We start from the raw sequence: 21,830 nt of genomic DNA, 5'->3' as shown, positions 1-21,830 counted from the left end.
CTAGAACCCAAGCCGGGCAGTTTGCCTGCTCTCACCTCTCTTGGGGGCTTTGATCAGAGGCACCCCTCCAGTCCTCTCGCCGTTTTCCTGCTTGTCCTTGTGCTTGAGATCGGTTCCGCAGGAGCTGGGATCACCATCGGAGCCGCGGTGGTGATGGTGCTTGTGCCGCTCCTTGTGGCCCTTATGCTTGGGCCCGGCCGCGCTCACCGTCAGAGGCGAGAAGGTGAAGAGGGCCGAGGTGCTCGGGGCCGGGAGAGGGGCAGAGACAGCGGGCCCGGCGGGTGCCAGCGAAGGTGGCGGCGGAGGCGGCAGGAGAAGAGGCTCAACAGGGCCTGGGACAGTTGGGGCTGCATTCGTTGGCGGCAGCGGCCCAGGATGTTGGCGGCTGCGACGCCGCCGGTGAGGGGGAGCGAGAGGGGGCTCCTGGCTTGGCCGCCCCCGCTTCTCCTGAGACCCCCCACTGCTAGATCGGCGCTGCCGTTTCACTCCCCGCGGGGAGACCCCAGCATGAGGTTTCTCCTTCCCCTCTTTGTCCGGCTCCTCCTGCGCCGCCACCGCCCGTACTACGCGCACCGCTCCGACCTGCGCAGCCATTTCACCCACAAACACACATTTAAATGGCCCGACCGCCCCCCCGTCCGCGCATCGCGCAAGCGCCGCCCGCGCACTGCCCGCTGGGCATTGGAGTCTCTCCTCCGCCCTCCACTTGTCGGCCGTTCTTCGTCCAGAGATGAACATGCCGGAAGCGGCCGTTCCCAGCTTTTCTCCTCAGACCTCTCCAACCGAGCTTCTATTGTAAAGCACCCTGTGCCGCGCAAAGCGTCATGGGAGCTGTAGTTCCGCCGCGCCCCGCGCCGCGTCCCCGGCTCTGAGTGGAGGAGCGGAAAGGGAGCGTGCGCGAAGTCACGCTTCTGGCTGCGACGCAACCGCCGCTGGGCGGTGAGTTGCCGCCAACCGCCCTAACGGCCGAAACAATGTTAATGGCTTTCAGAGTCTGGCGGTGCGTTCCCATTATAATCTTCCTGTGACCCTTCCTCATTTTACACGGAGGAGGTGGTCTCCACAGTGACTTTTAAATTTAATATTTCTCTCATAACCTTTGTGAGGTAAAAGAATCTTCATCCTTTTAACTTTGATGAAATGAAGGTGAAAAGAGGATTTAGTAATATGTAAAATAAGGTTGGTTTTGCTGTAAAAATATGATAGGGCCGCAATTCAGAAATGTTTTCAAGCATCTGGGGCATTGCTATGGTTACAACTACAGGCCTACGAAGTCAGGTGCGAGAACTGCTTGGAGTCCTGGTGAGGACGGCCCCTCCTCGCCATCGGGCCACATCCCCTCTAATGCCTGGAAAGGTCCAGCATTTATTTTGAATATATCCCTACAGTTGCGAAAAATTGTAGATGGAAAACCATGTTTAAGATTTTTTACAAGTTTTTTTTTTCAAATCTTAAGGTTGCATAAATTTGAAAAGTGTGCCTACCAGGGAACACACAAAAATCATCACTGTTGACTACGGATAGTTGTTGCTCAGAAATTCATTTAGAATTTCATCCTCGCTTTAGCTTTTACCTGGGGTTCTTTTAAGTATTTATTTAGAGACGGGCGGGGCGGGGCTCGGTGTCTCAGGCCGGTAATCCCAGAGCTTTGGGAGGACAAGGCGTGAGGATCGCATGAGGCCAGGAGTTCCAGATCAGCCTGGGTAACATAGTGAGACTCTGTCCCTACAAAAATATTTTTTAAATTATCTGGGTGTCGTGGCACGCGCCTGTAGTCCCAGGTACTCGTGAGGCTAAGGTGGGAGGAGTGGTCGCACCACTGCACTCTGGCCTGGGTGACAGATCCAGACCCTGACTCTTAAAAAAAAGAGAGAGACAAGGTCTCGCTCTGTTGACCAGGCTGGCCCCCAACTCCTGGTCTCAAGGAATGAGTAGCTGGGTCTACAGATGCACTCATGGCGCCCCAAGTAACTCATGGTTACCTAGGATTCTTTTAATATGTTTCTTGATAAAGACATTTGGAAGTAATTGATTACAATGATATATACTCAGCAGATAAAATTACTGTGGTTTGATTTCACTAGTTTCTGGAGAAGTATTACCTAAACACTACTGCAATGAAGTCAGTTTAAAAACAAAAAAGTTTATTGAGTATCTATTGGATACATTGTACTACAAGAGACAGATAATAATACTTCATTCAATTTGCCCTTATTGGGCTTCCGAATGAAAAATACTGAAGAACAAATGATGTTTAAACAATACTACATGTTTCTAAAAGTTATAAATAAAGTTATTTAAATAAAAATATTTTTAATGCATTAGGTGTTAGGTGGATTCTTTGTAAAAACAATTACCTGCCAATGTATTTACTACATAAAATTAGAGTTGAAATAGATTTTCTTATGGCAGATCCATATTCATATAGAAATTCATTTTAAACTAGTATTTCTGATTGGTTAGATAAAAATTGCACATGATCTGAAAGATCTTGTATAAACATATACAATTTATATCTTTTGCTACCAAAAGATAGCTATTATATTTCATTGATTACTTTTCTAGAATTGGTAATTTAATGACCTTGGTTAAAACTTATCAGGAATGCAGTTGAACTCCTTGTTGTTATATTCAAATAATTGTCATTATTTGCACATTTTATTCTAATAAGTATAATTTCTCATTTTCTTAATATTCCAGTTTTCCACAACATTTGGGAAGATTTACAAGGTATACTCCATTTAGGCAAAAATAACTCTCAGGGAATAGTCATTGTCAAGAGCAGTTTGTATTGCAACCCACAAGGTAAGTTTTTTTTTTTTTAACTTTTTATAGTACATTCTGGCAATGTAGAAATTAGTTGAGACCCAAATCTTACAAACGTTTTGAAGTTTATGTTTATGTAAAGAAGCAAAAGAAAATAAAAATAACTGGCAAAAATGAAAAGTAAATCCATTCTAAAAGTGTTTCTCATATAGCATTCTCTACATAAGCTTAAGTGACAAACTTTTATTTGCAGTTTTCAACTCAATGTAAATGATATGAAAATGCAAAACCGGCACTTATTGGCATTTTGCTTTTCTTTTAAAAGCTATTAACACATTAGCATATCTTCATATTTGATATTATGCATATAGAGCACTTATTTTAACTAGCAGTATTCTAGTAGTTTTATTTGCAGGTGTACTTGCAGCCCATATTATAAATCTGGAGTTTTATTAAATATTCCAAGTTGGTGGTGGATTCCTTGGTCCTTTGGGTTTTGAAAAACGGTTTGCAAAACCTGGGAACAAAAATAAAGTTGAATGAAAAGAAAGATGTTTTAAGTATAGAAATGAATACTTGGATTTTAGAGTATATTATAATATATGCAAATACATGGTCTTTTTTAAAGGTTAGGCAGCATCTTGACCAGTTTAGTAATAGATTATAAAGGGATTATAGTAATCTAAAGCTTAAATGATAACAGAATACTAATAACACTTTAAATTTGAAGAGCTTACAAATTTAATAATGGTAATAATAGAATGTAGGACCCTGGTTATATATAGCCTTTGATAATTTACTATATAATATCATTTGTCTATGACTTTTTCTCATCCACTCCATCCCATTAAATGAAGTCAGGAAATTTTAATTTCACAAAAATATAGCACCGTTACTTATAACATTATTGTATTACATCTAGTTATATCTCTATGTCGGTCCAGAAATCCTTCAATTTAGTAAGAGATTATGTTTGAAAATCTTAGAAAAAATAAACAATCCTGAAAAACTAAGTAGGTAAGTAATCATTATTATTTATCTTTCTTCTTCAAACTTGTACCCTCTACCCCACCCCAAAGAAGGAGGATGAGAAAATTTTTCACAACTAATGAAGGCTATTTCTGGATGCTTTCAAAAGATGTGCAGGTTGATGATATTGGTTCTTTGTCATTTCAGCAACATATGACTTTATGACTTTTTTTTTTTTGGTAGTGTCTTTTTGTTTGTTTGTTTTTTGTCTGAGACGGAGTCTTGCTCTGTCGCCCAGGCTGGAGTGTAGTGGCGTGATCTCGGCCCACTGCAACCTCCACCTCCCGGATTCAATCGATTCTCCTGCCTCAGCCTCCCGAGTAGCTGGGATTACAGGCGCCAGCCAACATGCCTGGGTAATTTTTGTATTTTTAGTAGAGATGGGGTTTCACCCTGTTGGAAAGGCTGGTCTCAAACTACTGACCTCAAGTGATCCACCCGCCTTGGCCTCCCAAAGTGCGGGGATTACAGGTGTGAGCCACTGAGCCAGGCCTAATGGCAGTGTATTTTTAAGTTATCTTACACTTAGCAACTTTAGGGACTTAAAGTGAGAAATGAAATGTTTGAAGTATAGGGGAATAATAAAATGAAAAACTCAGAGATATACCTAAACCTTTAATTTCATCATCATACAAATTGTATTATCTACCTTAAAAAACTGATGTAAGGATCAAATGAGATATTTGTGTAAAAAGCGAATGGGGCAGGGTGCAGTGGCTCACGCCTTTGAGTAATCCCACACTTTGGGAGGCCAAGGCAGGTGGATCGCTTGAGCCCAAGAGTTCAAGACCAGCCCGGGCAACGTAGTGAAACCTTGTCTCTACAAAAAAACACAAAAAAATTAGCCGGGCATGGTGGCTTGCACCTCTGGTCCCAGATACTCAGGAGGCTGAGGTGGGCAAATCATTTGAGCCCAGGGAGGTCAAGGCTGCAGAGGGAAAAAAAAAAAAAAAAGAATTTAAAAAACAAAAAAAACACACCATCCAGCACAATGCCTGGCACATAGTAAGTACTCAAATGTTGCTCAGGCCAGTCATGGTGGCTCAAACCTATAATCCCAGCACTTTTGGAGGTGAGTATGGAGGATAGCTTGAGGTCAGGAATTCAAGCATATGGTAACTACTCAAATGTTGCTTAAATTTCAACCGAGAAGCCAGGTGTGGTGGCTCACACCTGTAATCCCAGCACTTTGGGAGGCCAAGGTGAGTGGATCACCTGAGGTCAGGAGTTCAAGACCAGCCTGGCCAACATGATGAAACCCTGTCTCTACTAAAAATACAAAAATTAGCTGGGCATGGTGGCGGGTGCCTGTAATGCCACCTACTGGGGAGGCTGAGGCAGGAGAATCGCTTGAACCCAGGAGGCCGAGGTTACAGTGAACTGAGATCGTGCCACTGCACTCCAGCCTGGGTGACAGAGCGAGACCCCATCTCAATTTAAAAAAAAAAATTTACCAACCTAGAAAACTATGCCAGAACTGGAAGAGAAGGAGAGTAGGGAAGGGGAAAGAAGATTCAAGAAAAAAAAGCACATTCAAATTTGTTAATGGTGATGATAAAAAAAAAATTGGTGGAGGGGACACATAGCCTAGTTGATGTACATTTTACTCTTCCGAGTGGTAAGAAAGAAGATGGAAGGAATACTTTTGGTTAAATAGTTTCACACACAATGGTCAGAATCATCCTGTCAGTACAGATCACTTGATTGTAACCCAAGTGGACTAGGAATAGAGATAAGGACATATGTTAGTACTGAGTACCTAAAATTTTAGGAATACATGTATATATTCGATCTCTTTCACTGGTCAATTCTCAGTAGTTTACAACAGTTTCGTGCTACCTTTTTTTTGCATGTGGGCCAATTCAGGGAAAATAAACCTGAATCACAAATTTTTTCATTCAGATGTAAGTACTTTTTTGAGTAACATGCACTTAAATTGATATCGCCTAAAAAAAGTAAATGCTGATTTTTGGGGTTTTTTTTTCCAAGACAGAGTCTTGCACTGTTGCCCAGGCTAGAGTGCAGTGATATGATCATGGCCCACTGCAGCCTCAACCTCCCAGGCTCAAGTGATCCTCCCACCTCAGCCTCCTGAGTAGCTGGGACTACAGGCACATGCCACCATGCCTGGCTAGTTTTTAAAAAAAAACACATTTTTTTGTAGAGATAGATTCTCACTGTGTTGCTTAGGCTGGTCTCAAACTCCTGGCCTCAAGCAATCCTCCTTCCTCAGCCTCCCAAAGTGCTGGAATTACAGGCATGAAAATGCTGCTTTTTAAGTAGGTAAAATGTTCAAATCTAGGCATATTTGAGAGGAAGCAACATGGAGGCAGCTCTCTAATATTTTATCCTCATATTAGATTATGTAGACTGTTGTTAAGCTAGGTAGGCCTAGAGTTACTCAAGTTGTATCACTGATTTAGAGTAAAGAAGAAAGCAGAGAACATTTATGTTCTGGGTAAAGTTGGGAGCTTTTTTCTTTTTTTTTTTCCTTTTTTTTTTTAAATGAGATGGTCTCGCTATGTTGCCCAGACTGGTCTTCAACTCCTGGGCTCAAGAGACCCTCCCACCTCAACCTCCCAAAGTGCTGGGATTATAGGCATGAACCACCATGCCTGGCTTGCTTTTTTCATAGTTTTTACAATATTCTGTGTGAATGTTTTAGCTAAATGATTTCATATAAATCATAACTTATTTTTTAAATTATAACTTTTTTTTTTTTGAGATGGAGTCTCACTCTGTCACCAGGATGGAGTGCAGTGGCGCAATCTCAGCTCACTGCAACCTCCAACTCCCTGGTTCAAGCTATTCTCCTGCCTCTGCCTCCCGAGTAGCTGGGATTAGAGGCATGCACCACCATGCCCAGCTAATTTTTATATTTTTAGTAGAGACAGGGTTTCACCATGTTGGCCAAGATGGTCTCTATCTCCTGACCTCATGATCTGCCTGCCTCAGCCTCCGAAAGTGCTGGGATTACAGATGTGAGCCACCCCTCCCAGCCTAAATTATAACTTCTTAAACCTTAGAGTTAATGAAATCCAAACAAAATTTTATGGCAAAAAAAGACAGATCCAGAGATTTTAGTTAAACATTTTGTGAAGATGACACAGGGACTCTTAACTTAGGCGTGGCAGAGATTGCTCCCCATCCACCAATATCTTCTTTGCTTCTTCCTCAGATAGAATTGTATGTAGGCAATTTTGTCTGTCTGCCCAGCAATATTACATTTCCCAGTCTCTTTTGCAATTTAGTTATAGCACATGTCTAAGTTATCTTCAAGGGAATATGAGCTGATACGATCTGGCCATTTCCAGGCCAGTGCCTTTGAAGACCAGAAGAGTAAGAAGAGGAAGCCGCACCTCCACTTTTTCCTCTTTTCTTGCCACCTACAGTCTGCATGTGGCAGCAACCTAATTTTGATTGTGTAAGTAAGGACAATACCATTAAGTGGCAGTTCTCAAAGTGTGATTCAGGGACTCCTGGAGGCCTCACACTCTTTCAGGGGGGTTGGTTAATAATAATTTTTAGTAGTAATAGCCTACCACTAATTGCTATTCTTACAAAAAATTATACCTGATACTACTTTAAATAGTACATAAATATGTATCACATAGAATAATAGAATGCTTAGAAGAATATAAAATTATTGTTTTAAGTTTATAGCTTATACTTAGGAGCAATTGGGTAAGCAAACCTTAAAACCGTCAGAACTGTGCTTCGTTTCCTACTATTGAATTAGTTATGTAAGATTAAATAGTGGCAACTGCTATTTTTTATCATACTTCTATGTTTTTTATAAATTTGCTTTAGATATGAACCAGAATATCACAGCATCTCAATTTCTTCATTTAGATAGTCATATTTATTTACTATATGCCAACACAATAATTTGGTTACCTAGCTTTATTTTCCACATATACTAGATAATTTAGTTCTGTGTGAGATGTTAAGAGGTAGTTAAGGTTAAAAATAAAAAGATAAATTGCATGGAAAAGAATATAAACATAAGGACCTATACATGCAACCTAAAATCATATTTAAAGTTGTATCAGTTATACTGTAAATGAGTAATTTAGGTAATTTTTTTAACTCTTCAGTAAAATAACACACATACCAAAATTCAGAAATGAGCTGGAGTTATTTGACTGAACAGATTCTGCAGGCTTGTTTGGTGGGCAAGAATTACAGATACCTAGAATCAAAAGAAAAAAATATAAGGGAAAGACTACAGACAGACTCAGATGACTGTTGATCAGATCACATATAATTGTTAAGAGTAATTAATAATCCCAAATAAACATATCACTGTCAAATGTTAACAAAATGTAGTGCTTACAAATGGGTTGACACTATAATATTCTCATTTGTATTTCTGGTTTTTTCTTAAAAGGTTTCTTTTCTTTGCAAACAGATTGTATAGTAAAGCCCAACATTAAAGAAAATTGCTAAAGAAATAAGATCCAATATATCATGAATCATCATTTTTTTTTTTTTAATTCACATTTTGGCTTTGGACTTCGTATTACTTTTTCCTCTGACCACTCTTAGTACATTTTTACATCATTTGTTCTCCACAATAATTCATCCATGACAAGTCTTTTATTTGTATTATATAATCCTCTACCCTGGAATCTCTTTTTTTATTCCACTTTCCAGCCTGATTTTTTTCTAATTATAAGTGATTCTAATTTAGGCCCATAACCGGGCACGGTGACTCACACCTGTAATCCCATTACTTTGGGAGGCTGAGGCAGGCAGATAACTTGAGGCCAGGAGTACGAGACCAGCCTGTCCAACATGATGAAACCCCATCTCTACTAAAAATACAAAAAAAATTAGCGAGGCGTGGTGTTGCATATCTGTAATCTCAGCTACTTGGGAGGCTGAGGCACAAAAATTGATCCAACCTGGGTGGCAGAGGGATGAGGTGAGCCCAGATTGTGCCACTGCACTCCAGACTGGGTGACAGAGCAAGACCCTGTCTCAAAAAAAACATAATAATTATTATTATTATTTAGGCCAATAATCTCCCAAAAGCATTGTTATGCTGCTTTGTTTTGCTATTTTAGTTACTTATAGGTATAAGTTAACTTATAAGTTACTTATAGGTCATATATGTGCATTGATATATTCATGTATCAGTTTCTGCAGTTTTGAAAACAGTCCCTTAAAAACTTTATCCACATTTTGCACATTCTCTATCTTGGCAATGGAAAAAGATAATTTCACCTTTGTATAAACTTTCTAACAAATTGCATATAAATGGGAAGATATTGGTAAGTATTTTTGTGTTGTTTTCAACATTTTCAGAATGCACTGTGTGAACTGCATATGTGTGTTTGCACATGCATACCTAATACTAGGATTCTAGAAACACCTTCCTTTTCAAGGAGGTACCTGAGTATGAATCACTAGAACACATACTGAATTTCAATCAGATCTAATTAAAATACATATTTATTTTATACTTACTATAGTACTATAGTAAGTATAATTATACCTAATATATTAAAATAGAGACATGAATAGAAAGTAGTAAAGGTGAGGAAGTTCAGGAGATATCAGTAATCTCTATACTGCATAGGAGCTGAAAGTTATATACATCCTTCAGAAAGAAAACAAAATTGTCTCAAAGGAGAATATTGTTTTTTTACAAAGGAGGCACAGATTCCACACATATATGTCAGAGGAAACTGCTATTTTGTTATTTTGGCTCATCATGGATTTTTTTGTTTTGTTTTGTTTTGTTTGTTTGTTCTGTTTTTTTTTTTTTTTTTTTTGAGACAGAGTCTCACCCTGTCGCCCAGGCTGGAGTGCAATGGCACAATCTCGGCTCACCACAACCACCGCCTCCCGGGTTCAAGCAATTCTCCTGCCTCAGCCTCCCAAGGAGCTGGGACTACAGGTGCATGCCAACACGCCCGGCTAAATTTTTTGTATTTTTAGTAGAGACGGGGTTTCACCATGTTGGCCAGGCTGGTCTCGAAGTCCTGACCTCGTGATCTGCCTGCCTTGGCCTCCCAAAGTGCTGGGAATACAGGCGTGAGCCACTGTACCCGGCCTATCATGGATATATTTATGCTGCCTGCCTAACCTTCATTCCCTCTTCTGATAATAGAACTTGAATTTTCCTTTAGGAAACTACCCCTCCCCAGTTTTCAGTTCCCATGCTTCTACTAGAGCTGATTGTACCTTTAGATTAAGGAAATGACCTATAACTGGGGCTGATGTTCAGTTGGTATATTGGCATGGTCACACCAGATGTATAGGTCTGACCTCATTCCTGATTGGACAGTGTCCACATGTAATAAGTGTTAAATATTAGGGCATGACACTATCCTGCCTAATCAGAACATTGACTATACTGGCAATAATTGGTTCAGGTATGGGCAAACGAACCAAGTCAAGACAATCAGACCCAGTTGGCACTAGTCATCACAATGTGGCTTGAAAACCAATAAAGAGTTATTTTTTTCCATCATAAGCCTGAACTCACATGATAAAAACCTGCCTATGAATGAGTTAACACAGAGTGAGACTAACCTGAGAGACATGAAATGAGAATTTAGGTTCTGATTACATTATTTGGACCATTGTTACAAGCCAGTAAATTCCCCTTTACTGCTTAAGTCAGCTTAAGTTAGGTTTTCTGTCACTTGTAACTAAAGGATTTCTGAGCAATTAAAGTTTCCCACCAACAGTTGACAGCTTCCACTCTTGTCACTCTATAATTCATTCTGTATGTAGCAGCCAGCATGATCGTTTTATACTTTTCTGTGAAGCATGTTTAAAAATAAATAGGAAATAGAGCATGTAACATCTCTGCCTAAAACCCTTTTATGGATTCCCATTACACTTGGAATAAACTAAACTACTTACCATGCATGACCCGTAAAAATCTAACTGCTCCTCCCTGATCTTTCCAGCTTCGCCTTACTCCTGTCTCCTCTTTACTTGCTACTCTGCATCTAAGATGGCTTCCCTGTGAGTTTCTACAATACACCAAAATCTCATACCTCAGAGATTTTGTTCCCTCTATCTGAAATACTCTTCTCTGGACCCTTTGGCTGGCTGGCTGCTCCTTCATGTTTTGGGTTCAATTGTCACTTCCTTAAAAAGGATTTCTTGGGCCGGGCGCAGTGGCTCATGCCTGTAAACCCAGCACTTTGGGAGGCCAAGGTGGGTGGATCATAAGGTCAGGAGATCAAGACCATCCTGGCCAACACGGTGAAACCTCGTCTCTACTAAAAATACAAAAATTAGCTGGGCATAGTGGTGTGTGCCTGTTGTCCCAGCACTCGGGAGGCTGAGGCAGGAGAACCGCTTGAACCTGGGAGGGGGAGGTTGCAGTGAGCCGAGATTGTGTCGTTGCACTCCAGCCTGGGTGACAGAGCTAGACTCTGGCTCAAAAAAAAAAAGGGGGGGTTTCTTGGACTACTCATTCTAAAGTGGATCCCCTTTGTTATCCTCTCATGGTTACCCTTTTATTTTCCTTCATAGCATTTATCATGTGTTATTAAGTATATATTTGTGAATATGGTCAACCAAATTTTGTTCAATGTTGTTTGTTTAATGTTGGAATCCCTCATCAAACTTACATTCCACAAAGGCAGAGCCCATATCTGTTCTGTTCACCATCATATACCAAATGCCTTACAGAATGCCTGGAACATAGTAGACACTCAACAAATATTCATTGAATGAATGAATGAATGACACTAGGCTTAGATACTAGCTTAAAATAACAGACGAAGAATCCTAATTTCATTAAAAGTAGGACCAGCTTTACAGACCAGTGGGAGATCCAGGCTACAGGGAGAACACATGGAATTCCAGAATCATGAACCATCTGGAAGGGGCTGAGGACACATATGAAGTACAGTCTAAAGCTTCAGGATCAATTTTGGGAGCCAGATGTTCTTCATTTAAGGGCAAAAGACCAGAGGATCAAGGTAACTGAAAAATACAGCACAGCCTAGATCCAGAGTGAACTGGGAGCTCTTACTTAGAAATAAGACTCTATCTCTGAAAGTTCCACTGTATCTTCAAAGTTGTGCCAACCTAAATCTACCTGAAGTTTCTGTTTCTTTATTTGATATTCTAGGCAGAGTTAGAGCTAGAGAAAGAAAACTGTTTTCTGAGTTAGGTGGATCAAACCAATCTTTGGTTGACCATTTAAGTCATTCATTTCTTTGCACGTGGCTATTTTATTTCCCCTGTTTCCTACCATAATTTCCATTTGAAATGTTTAAATTCTCTTTTGACTCTCTTTAGGAGAAAAGGTATCTTTTCCAACTACAGCCATCATGAGTTCATGTCAGAGATCAGCTATAATGGCAATGATAGCAAACTAGCTCAAGAACCTGGAGCTTTTGGGTAGGGAGAGAGAATGAAAACCCAAAAGGAAACCTTCTTTCTTAGACTATACCTTAAATCAGATTTTCTCAGTGCTTTTTGTCTCTCCCTATAGTACCAGTTTAATGTCAAATAACTGGTCTTTCAGTGATTAACCAAGTGTATCAAAAATTTTTTTAAGTATATCACCATGGTTCTTTTTTTTTGAGACAGAGTCTCGCTCTGTTGCCCAGGCTGGAGTTCAGTGGCACAATCTTGGCTCACTGCAACCTCCACATCCCGAGTTCAAGCAATCCTCCTGCCTCACCCTCCCGAATAGCTGGGACTACAGGCACACGCCACCACACCCGGCTAATTTTTGTATTTTTAGTAGAGACGGGGGTTACACTATGTTGGCCAGGCTGGTCTCGAACTTCTGACCTTGTGATCCACCTGCCTTGGCCTCCCAAAGTGCTGGGATTACAGGCGTGAGCCACCACGCCCGGCCATCACCATGGTTTTAATATTTTATATTTGTAAATAAGATTTCTAAGATAATTTTCCACAGTTTCAGGACTCAATGGATTTTATTTTCATTACAATATAGCAAAAATAGTAAGCAACAGACTTTTATTGCTAATAATACTTAGTAAAAATGGAAATGTGTCAATGCTTTGCTTATTTCATGAAGTCAACACATTTGTTCACAATATGCTTTGCTGTGACTATTTTCAAAGAAAATACATCTGAGGTTAGACTGCTGGAAATTTTAAATAATCTAATTGTATGACAGCATCTTAGGATGGGTAGAAAGTACCAAACATTGGGCGGGTGCAGTGGCTTATGCTTGTAATCCCAGCACTTTGGGAGGCCAAGGCAGGAGGATCACTTGAGCCCCGGAGTTCGAGACCAACCTGGGCAATATGGTGAAACCCCATCTCTGCTATTAAAATAAATTTTAAAAAAATTTAAATTTTTTTTAAATGCCATTGTACTAATTATTATTCTTGTGTATTAAACAGAAGACTTCTCATCGCCTATTCTCTGCCCAATATTAGCATTGTGAAGCCTAGCAAAAAAAAAAAAAAAAAAAATAGGAGGCCTATGGGTGATTGTTCTGATTCATAGGACCCTAGGGAGTCTCTGTTTAGGAATAATATTGTTAATCTTTTCACAATATTGGTTGGTTATATAAAGAAAAATTACAAAGTTGAGAAAATGATATTTTTAAACGTAAGTACCAACTTACTCTTTTTCATGTTTCGCAAAATTTTCAAACTCTACAAAAGTAAAGAAATAGAAAATGTTAGTTTTTTTTCCTGTGAAACTTGAAATACTTTAATCAGGTAGAAATATAGACTTAAGTGAAAAGAATTAATTTCCTTAAAAATAGCCATGAAAATGTACAAAGTTGTTTTTCCATCTTGCCATTTTTAGTTCAGTGCAAAACCTCCACTTGATTTTATCTTGCTGTTTATATCACCCACACAAGTATCACACTACATATTTTGAAATAATAGTATCAGAGGCTGAGCGCAGCGGCTCACACCTGTAATCCCGGCACTTTGAGAGGCCAAGGCAGGAGGATTGTTTGAGCTCAGGAGTTCCGGACCATCTTGGACAACATAGCAAGACCCCTATCTCTACAAAAAGTAAAAAAAAATTAGCTGAGTGTGGTAGCAGCTACTGGGGAGGCTGAGGCAGCAGGTCTGCTTGATCCCAGGAGTTCAAGGCTACAGTGAGCTCTGATCCCACCACTGCGTTCCAGCCTGGGCGACAGAGTGAGAACATGTCTTTTAAAAAAGATTAATAAATTTTGTTGTTGTTGTTGTTGAGATGGAGTCTTGCTCTGTCGCCCAGGCTGGAGTGCAGTGGTGTGATCTCAGCTCATTGCAACCTCTGCCTCCCGGGTTCAAGCGATCCTTCTGCCTCAGCCTCCTGAGTAGCTGGGACTACAGACACCTGCCACCATGCCTGGCTAATTTTTTGTATTTTTAGTAGAGACAGGGTTTCACCATATTGGCCAGGCTAGTCTCGAACCCCTGACCTCGTGATCCACCTGCCTTGGCCTTCCAAAGTGCTGGGATTACAGGCGTGAGCCACCACGCCCAGCCAATAAATTTTTTTTTAAATTATGCTATCAGAGTATTGATGGGGAGCAGTGGGATGCTGGCAAGGTGGCTCATGCCTGTAATTCTAGCACTTTGGGAGGCTCAAGTGGGAGGTTCCCTTGAGGCCAGGGAGTTCAAGACCAGACTGGGCAACATGGTGAGACCCCATCTCTACCAAAATTTTTAAAAAGCCAGGCATGGTGGTGCAGACCTGTGTTTCCAGTCACTCGAAAGGCTGATGCAGGAGGATCACTTGAGCCCAGGAGGTCAAGGCTGCAGTCAGCCATATTTATGCCACTGCACTCTAGCATGGGCAACAGAGCAAGACCCTGTCTAAAAAAGAAAGAAAGAGAGAGAGAGAGGAAGGGAAGTGAAAGGAGAAGTGAAGGGAGAAGGGAAGGGAAGGGAAGGGAAGGGAAGGGAGGGGGGGGGGGGAGGGGGAAGGGGATGGGAGGGGGGAGGGGGAGAGGAGGGGGGAGGGGAGGGGAGGGGAGGGGGGGGGGGAGGGGGGAGGAGGGACAGGACTCAGAGGGGTAGAGAGGATGAAATTCCCACTTCTCTCCTTTATTAGGACCATTTCAGAATCCACAATGGCTTCTGAATATATCCATGATACACAGCCATTTCCATTCTAGCCAAGAATTTTTGCCAGTCATATTCTATATTCAATTTACTAAGGCTGGCTTCCATACTGTTAGCCATACTTCTTTCCTCCACTTGTATGGTGGAGTTTCTAATTTATCTCTTCAAAGAAACTACCCAAATTTCTTCTTTACTCCACATTTCTTCAGCATGTATGTTTTTAATCTGCTTCATGGCATTTTATTCTTCTTGATAATTTTCATGTTTCTCAAAGGTGTTCTGTTCCAGCAGATTAACTATACTATTTTCAAGGGCAAATAGTTATCCTTTATGACATTTCTGTTTTCCTAACACCTAACAGAAATGTGCTCTTCCATGGAATAGATATTTAATAAATTATTTATTTGTAACATTTTTAGTTTTTTTTTTAAATAGATGATTTGTTTACAAGTCGGGAAATCCTAGTAAAAATGCTCCCATCCTTGTCTTCAATCTACTACTCAGTTTCTAATGCTCCTCCTGTAGATAACCACTGTTAGTTTTTTATCCTCTGTAGTTAGTATCCTTTCAGAGTTACTTATGAATATATAAGTAAATACACATATGTATTTTTTATATTCCTTTTTCATATTCCTTTTTCATATTTTTTCATATTCCTTTTTAAGTCAAAGTTAATAAATTATACATAAATATATTGAGAAAGTCCTAATTCTTTTTTAGCTGCACAGTATTTCATTTGTATGGATATAACATGATTTATGATTTATTTAATCAGTTCCCCTAACAATTAACACTATTAATTATGTTGTTTCCAGTCATCTGCTCTTACAGATAATGCTGCAATGAATACTTGGTATACATGTCATTTCATGTGTATGCAAGCATATTTGTAGGATAAATTTCACTTCTAGTGGCTCACACCTGTAATCCCAGCACTTTGGGAGGCCAAGGCAGGAGGATCGCTTGAGTCCAGAAGTTGGCAACATAGGGAGACCCCATCTCTAATTTTTTAAAAAAAATTGTAAAAAGAAGTTGTACCACTTGACATTCTCACCAACAACATTGAGTGTGCTTATTTCCCCATAGCCTCCCTAACAGACAGTGTAATCAAACTTTTGGAATTTACCATTCTGATAGATGAAAAGCAATATGTCACTGTGGTTTTAATTTGTAATTTTTTCACTATGAATGAGATTGAACATATCAAATGTATAAAGGGCATACCATGCTCATTTATTTTCTTCAAACCATCTGATCACCTATTTTTGCCCATTTTTATTTGGAGGTTATTATTTTCTATGAATTTCTAACAGTTCTTTATATATTAGAGTAATAACCCCTTTGGCTGTGGTGCCAGTTGCAGATTTTTTTTCCTCCAATTTGCTCTTTTTCTTTTGATTTTTAAGGTGATTGTTTTACCATGCATAAATTTTCTCTTTTATTTAGCTGAATTTATCTATCTCTTTTCTTATGGCCTCCAGATTTTGAGTCAGTTATAAAGGTCATTCACACTCCCAGGTTATAAAAGAGTCTTTCCTAGTTTCTTTAGGTCTTCTATGGATTGAGGTTTTTGTTTTTGTTTTTTTAACATTTTAATCATTTAGCCACTTAGAATTTATCTGGTATAGATGTAAGGAATAGACCTTGCTTTTCTTCAGGTGGTTATCTATTTGATCCAACAACAGTTATTAAACCATCCATCTTTATCCCCTGATTTTGAGACACCACCTTCATTATATACTAAATTTCTACATATATTTGGATCTATTTCAGAACTTTCCCTTTTACTCTGCTCGTATATGTTTCTTTTTATACACTAATATGCCATTTTATATTTATATTTAAATTTTTGAGATGATGTCTCACTCTGTCACCCAGGCTGGAGTACAGTACAGTGGCACAATCTCTGCAGTCTCCACCTTCCAGGCTCGACCAATCCTCCCACCTCAGCCTTCTGAGTAGCTGGGACCACAGGCATACACCACCATGCCCAGCTTATTTTTTGTATTTTTGGTAGAGACAGGGTTTTGCCATGTTGCCCAGGCTGGTCTCGAATCCTGAGCTCAAGTGATCCGCCCGCCTTGGCCTCCCAAAGGCTGGGATTACAGGCATGAGCCACCATGCCGGGCCTATCATGCCATTTTAATTGAGGCTTTGCCATATTCAAATATCTGCTAAGGTGACTCTCTTTCATTGCTTTTCTTTTTATTTATTTTTATTTTTAAAAATTATTTTAGAAAGACATTTATCTAACCTATTTTTATTTATTATTTATTTGCAGGTTTCTGACTATTCCTGCTTCCCCCTACTCCCATATGAACTTTGAATTCAGTTTATCTAGTTCCAGAAATAAACAAGTTGATAGTTTAATTGGGCATCTTTTACATTTATAAATCAACCTTAGGGAGAAGTGGATTTTTTTCTTCATTTATTTTTATTTTTATTTTTTAATTTTTATTTTAGGTTCAGGGGTATGTGTGCCAGTTTGTTATATAGCTAAACTGCGTGTCACAAGGGTTTGCTGTACAGATAATTTTGTCACCCAGGTAATAAGCATAGTACCCAATAGGTATTTTTTCTGGTCCTTTCCCTCTGACAAATGCCTCTTTAAGTTGTATTTTTTCTTCTTTTTGGTTTCCTTCTATTAATTTTGACTGTTATAATATCAACAATTAGTTTTAGTAAATATATTTAATCTAATTTTCCATCTTAATGCTGGGGAGGGGGAAACTTTCAGTAAGGGAAAGCTTCTGGCATGTTTCCCAAAACTCTTATATTCTTTACCTTACTCCTTGTGAAACTTTTTCCAGGAGTCTTCAGTGTCTGTTTTGAAGATGTTGAATTTTCCATGGTGTCAGGATAGCTAGTAGAATATGTTTCTATAGATTGGGCCTGCATACCTTAAAAGAAAAAAAAAAAGGAGAAAAACATGTTCCATTGCATACCTTCTTAAGCCTTCATGTTACATATGATAAATTGTTAGCTTGGCTTTTTTAGGCATTATTTTGACTATATATTAAGGGCTTTTAAAATGTATTCTTTTGTGTAATCATTTTTGTACCTTTCCATTTAGGTCCTACTTTATTGTTAATCTTTTAACATTTTCATTTTTACGATTTTTTTGAGAGAAAGTGCTACCACTTACAATCCTCATCGGCAAGAAAGAAAGACTCTAGAGTTCTTTCTGGGAGAGGAGGTGGAGGAGAACGATCTTGACGTAGTTCTGTGATAAGAAAGTATACAATAAACCAGAGAAATCCATCAATTAAAAGTCATAAGTCAATACCCTTCTCTTTGTATAATTTTTTAATCAATCAATCTTAACCGACAATCACCAAATAAAATATTATCTGAAAAATGACTGGAGCCTCAAGAACTTTGTTTTTCTACCTCGTTAGCCAATGAGCCTATAATTCATCAAAAATGTATAGCTCCCTTCAGAAGTATTCTCCCAAAGACACTGAAACCAAATATAATCAAGCTTCTAGATCTAACAACCATTTTGCATGAAATATTGGGGATAGAGGAACATGTTAAATAAAACCATTGTGATACAATTAGCCAAATCTAGAAATGTTAAGCAGTCATTTTAAGACAAATGACCCACTCTCTTCAACAAATAAATGATGTGAAAAGTATAGAAAGGAGAACAGTTATATATTTTAAAAGAAAATATTAAAAAAAGGGAGAACTGTTACAGATTTCAAAAGACAGATTTAAGAAGACAAACATATAAACCAAATGAAATGTTTAGATTTTGTTTGAATCCAGATTTGAATAAGCCAGCTGTAAAAAGACATTTTTCAGACAATTGAAAACTGAACAGTCTGGATATTAGTTACTATTAAGGAATTATTATTAATTTTATTGGTGTGATAAGGTAGGTTTTAAATGTGTGTTTGAAATTTTCCATGATGAAGATTTTCAGTAATGGACATATTTTCCCATGATGTAAATTTCTAAAGATACAGATGGTATTCTACTGACATAAGCATTTCATTATATGGTGCTGAGTATTATTATTAATTCCTTTTGAAAATGAAAATGCAGTAAAGTACAAGAGGTTCACATGTCATTGGTCATTGGGTTTGTTTAGTCCTTAGAATTTGTCTTATCAATAAATTGTCTTATTTCTTACATGCTGGGTAATACACGCAAGTGTAGTACTTATTTCTAGCACCTAATAAAATAACTGGCATACAGTAGGCATTTAATAAATACTTAATAACTACTCTGAAGTAGTTCATCATCTTCCAGTTTGCTGTTAGGGAATACTCTGAAAACTAAAGTTGTTCATTAACAGTATTCTAGTAAATATTTCCCTAAAATTCCATTTCATCTTAATACTCCCCTAACAAAGAACCCATAATGCCTGTTACTTACTACATTAAATCTAAATTCCTCTGCCTAACTTTGGGTGTATGTGGTAAAATACACATAAGATTTGCCATTAGTGACATTTAGCACATTCACAGTATTGTACAACCATCACCACTATTTAGTTCCAGAATAATTTTTATCACCCTAGAAGGAAACTCTGCACCCATTAAGTCATCACTCCCTGCTTTCCTCTTTCCCCCAGCCCCTGGCAATCACTAATCTGCTTCTATCTTTATGGATCTGTCTATTCTGGATATTTCATGTGACTAGCTTTTTTAAGTCCTTCAGAATCTTGCCCCACATCTTATTTACCCAAATTTTTGTTCTGTATTTCACAAACTAGAATATCTGTTGCAATAAAAAATAACCTACTCACCATTTCTCCATACACATCATGCTCGTTTCTACCTTTGAGTCATTGGTAGGCTGATCCCTGCTGCTGGAATTCCCTCCTTTTTTCTGTCTATACAAATTATTTAAAGTTCTTTCTTCCACTCAGCGAAACCTTTCCTAACCACTCCAGTAATGCCATCCTGTTTTCCCAGACTCCTGGTGATTACAGTCAGTGCCACACAGATTATCACTTAGTGATTCCATGTGAGTATTAATTTTATCTACTCTATTTGAATATAAGCATTAAGTAGTACTCTTTCTCATACATCCTGCCTATTCTAACCCTGTGTAAGGTGCACAGAAGTTGCTTAGTAAAATGCTTCTTTAATGATTAATAAAAATTATAATTGATAATATTTAATGAGGACTTATTTGACAAGTACTGGGCTAAAAGCTTTATGACATTATCATATTTAATCCTCAAAAATTATCTAAGGGATTCTATTATTCTCCTTTTATAAATGAGAAAAACAGATGGAGAAAGTATGTAATTTAACCAAGTTTATGCATGTTGATAATTCTTCATAGACCAGGGATTTGACTTAAAGCCTATCTGACTCTAAAGCCCTTGTTTTTGTTGTCATGTTTTGTTTTGTTTTGTTTTTGAGATGGAGTCTCACTCTGTCACCCAGGCTGGAGTGCATTGGTGCAATCTTGGCTCACTGCAACCTCCACCTCCCAGGTTCAAGCGATTCTCCTGCCTCAGCCTCCCCAGTAGCTGGGACTGCAGGCGCCCACCACCACACCCAGCTAATTTTTGTATTTTTAGTAGAGGCAGGGTTTCACCATGTTGGCCAGGATGGTCTCGGTCTCTTGACCTCGTGATCCGCCAGCTTTGGCCTCCCAATGTGCTGGGATTACAGGCGTGAGCCACTGCGCCTGGCTTGTTGTCATGTTTTTTAGAGACAGCATCTTGCTCTGTCATACAGGCTGGGTGCAGTGGTGCCATTATAGCTCACTGCAGCCTCAAATTACTGGCAAAGTCCATGTTTTTGAACCTTTATATTATTGGTATATGTATTTGAATAATATGACAATATGAATAAATATGTTAAAGGCAACTACCACTTGTGATAATGTAAACAAAGTACCTGGAAGTGCCCAATAAATGTTAGTTTTTGTTCTTCAATGCATAAAACAGGCAAAGCTTAGGCAAGTACTCGAGAGGCAACAGCAAATTAAAGAATTAAGTGGCCAGAAATAATTTTTTGAATCACACTGTTAACAGTGGGAAAATCTCTATAGTGGAAAAGCTGCAAAGTTTTAAAAGATTCTCTCTGAAATGATTTTTAAATGGTTATATATTAAGGAGCAGAATTCTAAAATCCTGTCTTCACTTTGCTCTTAACAAAATTTCTAGTCTGGGAAAGCCAGAAATAAATCAATAAATACTGGAAGTTATTATGGGAACCAAGTAACTTCCTGATGTGAATTACTCTAAACTTAACGAACCATTCTTCCAATCTTAGGGCTAAATGTCATCTAAAGCCAAGAGAAATTTTTACCTGATTTAGGACTTTGGAGTTTTACACTCTAAAAGAAAAAAAGAAAGGAAAAGTGAAAGAAGAATATGTATACAAATTATACAAACTCAAAGCAAAAAATGGCATTTTTGAAATTATATTTAATATAGCTGTAGAGATAATTATGAAATGTAGACCCTATTTTTCCTAATTTGTAAGTGTGCTGAATTATGAAATGGCATCTTTCACTCTTACAATGATTTTTATATCCCATGGCAATTAGTCCTAAATTGATCCCCTTCTGACTTATTTCTGTCCCACCTGAAACATTTCCCTGAAAATTTAATTAGAGATAAGTTGCAGAAATTGAAGTTACTTCATAACATTGGAAAGAGTGATTGTTCTTTCTTCTGGGAGTTGTTAAGATAAATATATGTGCCTATTAATGACAATAATAATTACTAGTACATTAGAATTATAATTTAAAAGGCAGAGAATATTTGCCTATCAGCATTGCAATTGTAGGTACTTTAAAATGTTTATTTTTCCAATCTCTCAAATTTTAAGAGAATTGGTTCACAGAATATATAGAAATGCATAACATTTTTAGATACACTTCTATTTTTCCTCCAGAAGCAGGGCACACCTACTTTCAATAATTAGTTTCTGTTTAATCCACAACCCCCCCCCCACCACTGACTTTACCATCAACCACACTGTTCCAAAAGGTTTATCTTAAGTAATATGCACACCTGTCATTCTCTATAACATA

At 38.5% G+C, this 21,830-nt stretch overlaps 2 protein-coding genes and 1 long non-coding RNA gene across 17 annotated transcripts in view; 1 reads left to right on the top strand and 2 right to left on the bottom strand.

Annotated features, from left to right (window-relative positions):
• Window positions 1-807, bottom strand: part of RSBN1 (round spermatid basic protein 1) — a 51,363-nt gene extending 50,556 nt beyond the window's left edge. The window contains exon 1 of one of the 2 annotated variants that reach the window (XM_058439442.1): window positions 36-807. In XM_058439442.1, the coding sequence (XP_058295425.1) occupies window positions 36-738 (703 nt within the window). In that variant the 5' untranslated portion in view covers window positions 739-807. The remainder of the gene's footprint in view (window positions 1-35) is intronic. The other variant, XM_032154949.2, reaches the window with a different exon arrangement.
• LOC131383529 (uncharacterized) lies at window positions 697-18,183 on the top strand. Of its 8 annotated transcripts, none has more exons than XR_009213660.1 (6): window positions 697-1,000; window positions 2,701-2,805; window positions 7,110-7,219; window positions 11,570-11,747; window positions 17,286-17,368; window positions 17,896-18,183. It is a non-coding gene; the product is annotated as an uncharacterized LOC131383529 (long non-coding RNA). The 8 variants fall into 8 exon arrangements; XR_009213656.1 differs by having other exon boundaries at window positions 989-1,106; XR_009213661.1 differs by lacking the exon at window positions 697-1,000 and adding an exon at window positions 1,022-1,179.
• The window catches only part of PTPN22 (protein tyrosine phosphatase non-receptor type 22), a 57,618-nt gene continuing 37,911 nt past the window's right edge, over window positions 2,124-21,830 (bottom strand). For 3 of the 7 annotated variants that reach the window (XM_032154937.1, XM_032154938.1, XM_032154932.2), the window contains 6 exons: window positions 21,101-21,128; window positions 17,968-18,045; window positions 17,607-17,722; window positions 13,379-13,409; window positions 7,910-7,987; window positions 2,124-3,283 (listed from right to left, as the gene is read on the bottom strand). In XM_032154937.1, coding sequence (XP_032010828.1) covers window positions 3,219-3,283; window positions 7,910-7,987; window positions 13,379-13,409; window positions 17,607-17,722; window positions 17,968-18,045; window positions 21,101-21,128 — 396 coding nt within the window. In that variant the 3' untranslated portion in view covers window positions 2,124-3,218. The remainder of the gene's footprint in view (window positions 3,284-7,909; window positions 7,988-13,378; window positions 13,410-17,606; window positions 17,723-17,967; window positions 18,046-21,100; window positions 21,129-21,830) is intronic. The other 4 variants (XM_032154933.2, XM_032154935.2, XM_032154934.2 and 1 more) reach the window with 2 other exon arrangements.

The sequence above is a fragment of the Hylobates moloch genome, unplaced genomic scaffold, assembly GCF_009828535.3.
Source record: "Hylobates moloch isolate HMO894 unplaced genomic scaffold, HMol_V3 SCAFFOLD_5, whole genome shotgun sequence".
In the NCBI taxonomy this organism is placed as follows: Eukaryota; Metazoa; Chordata; class Mammalia; order Primates; family Hylobatidae; genus Hylobates; species Hylobates moloch.
The sequence above is the reverse complement of the archived record's forward strand: the minus strand, read 5'-3'. Positions and strand labels throughout refer to the sequence as shown.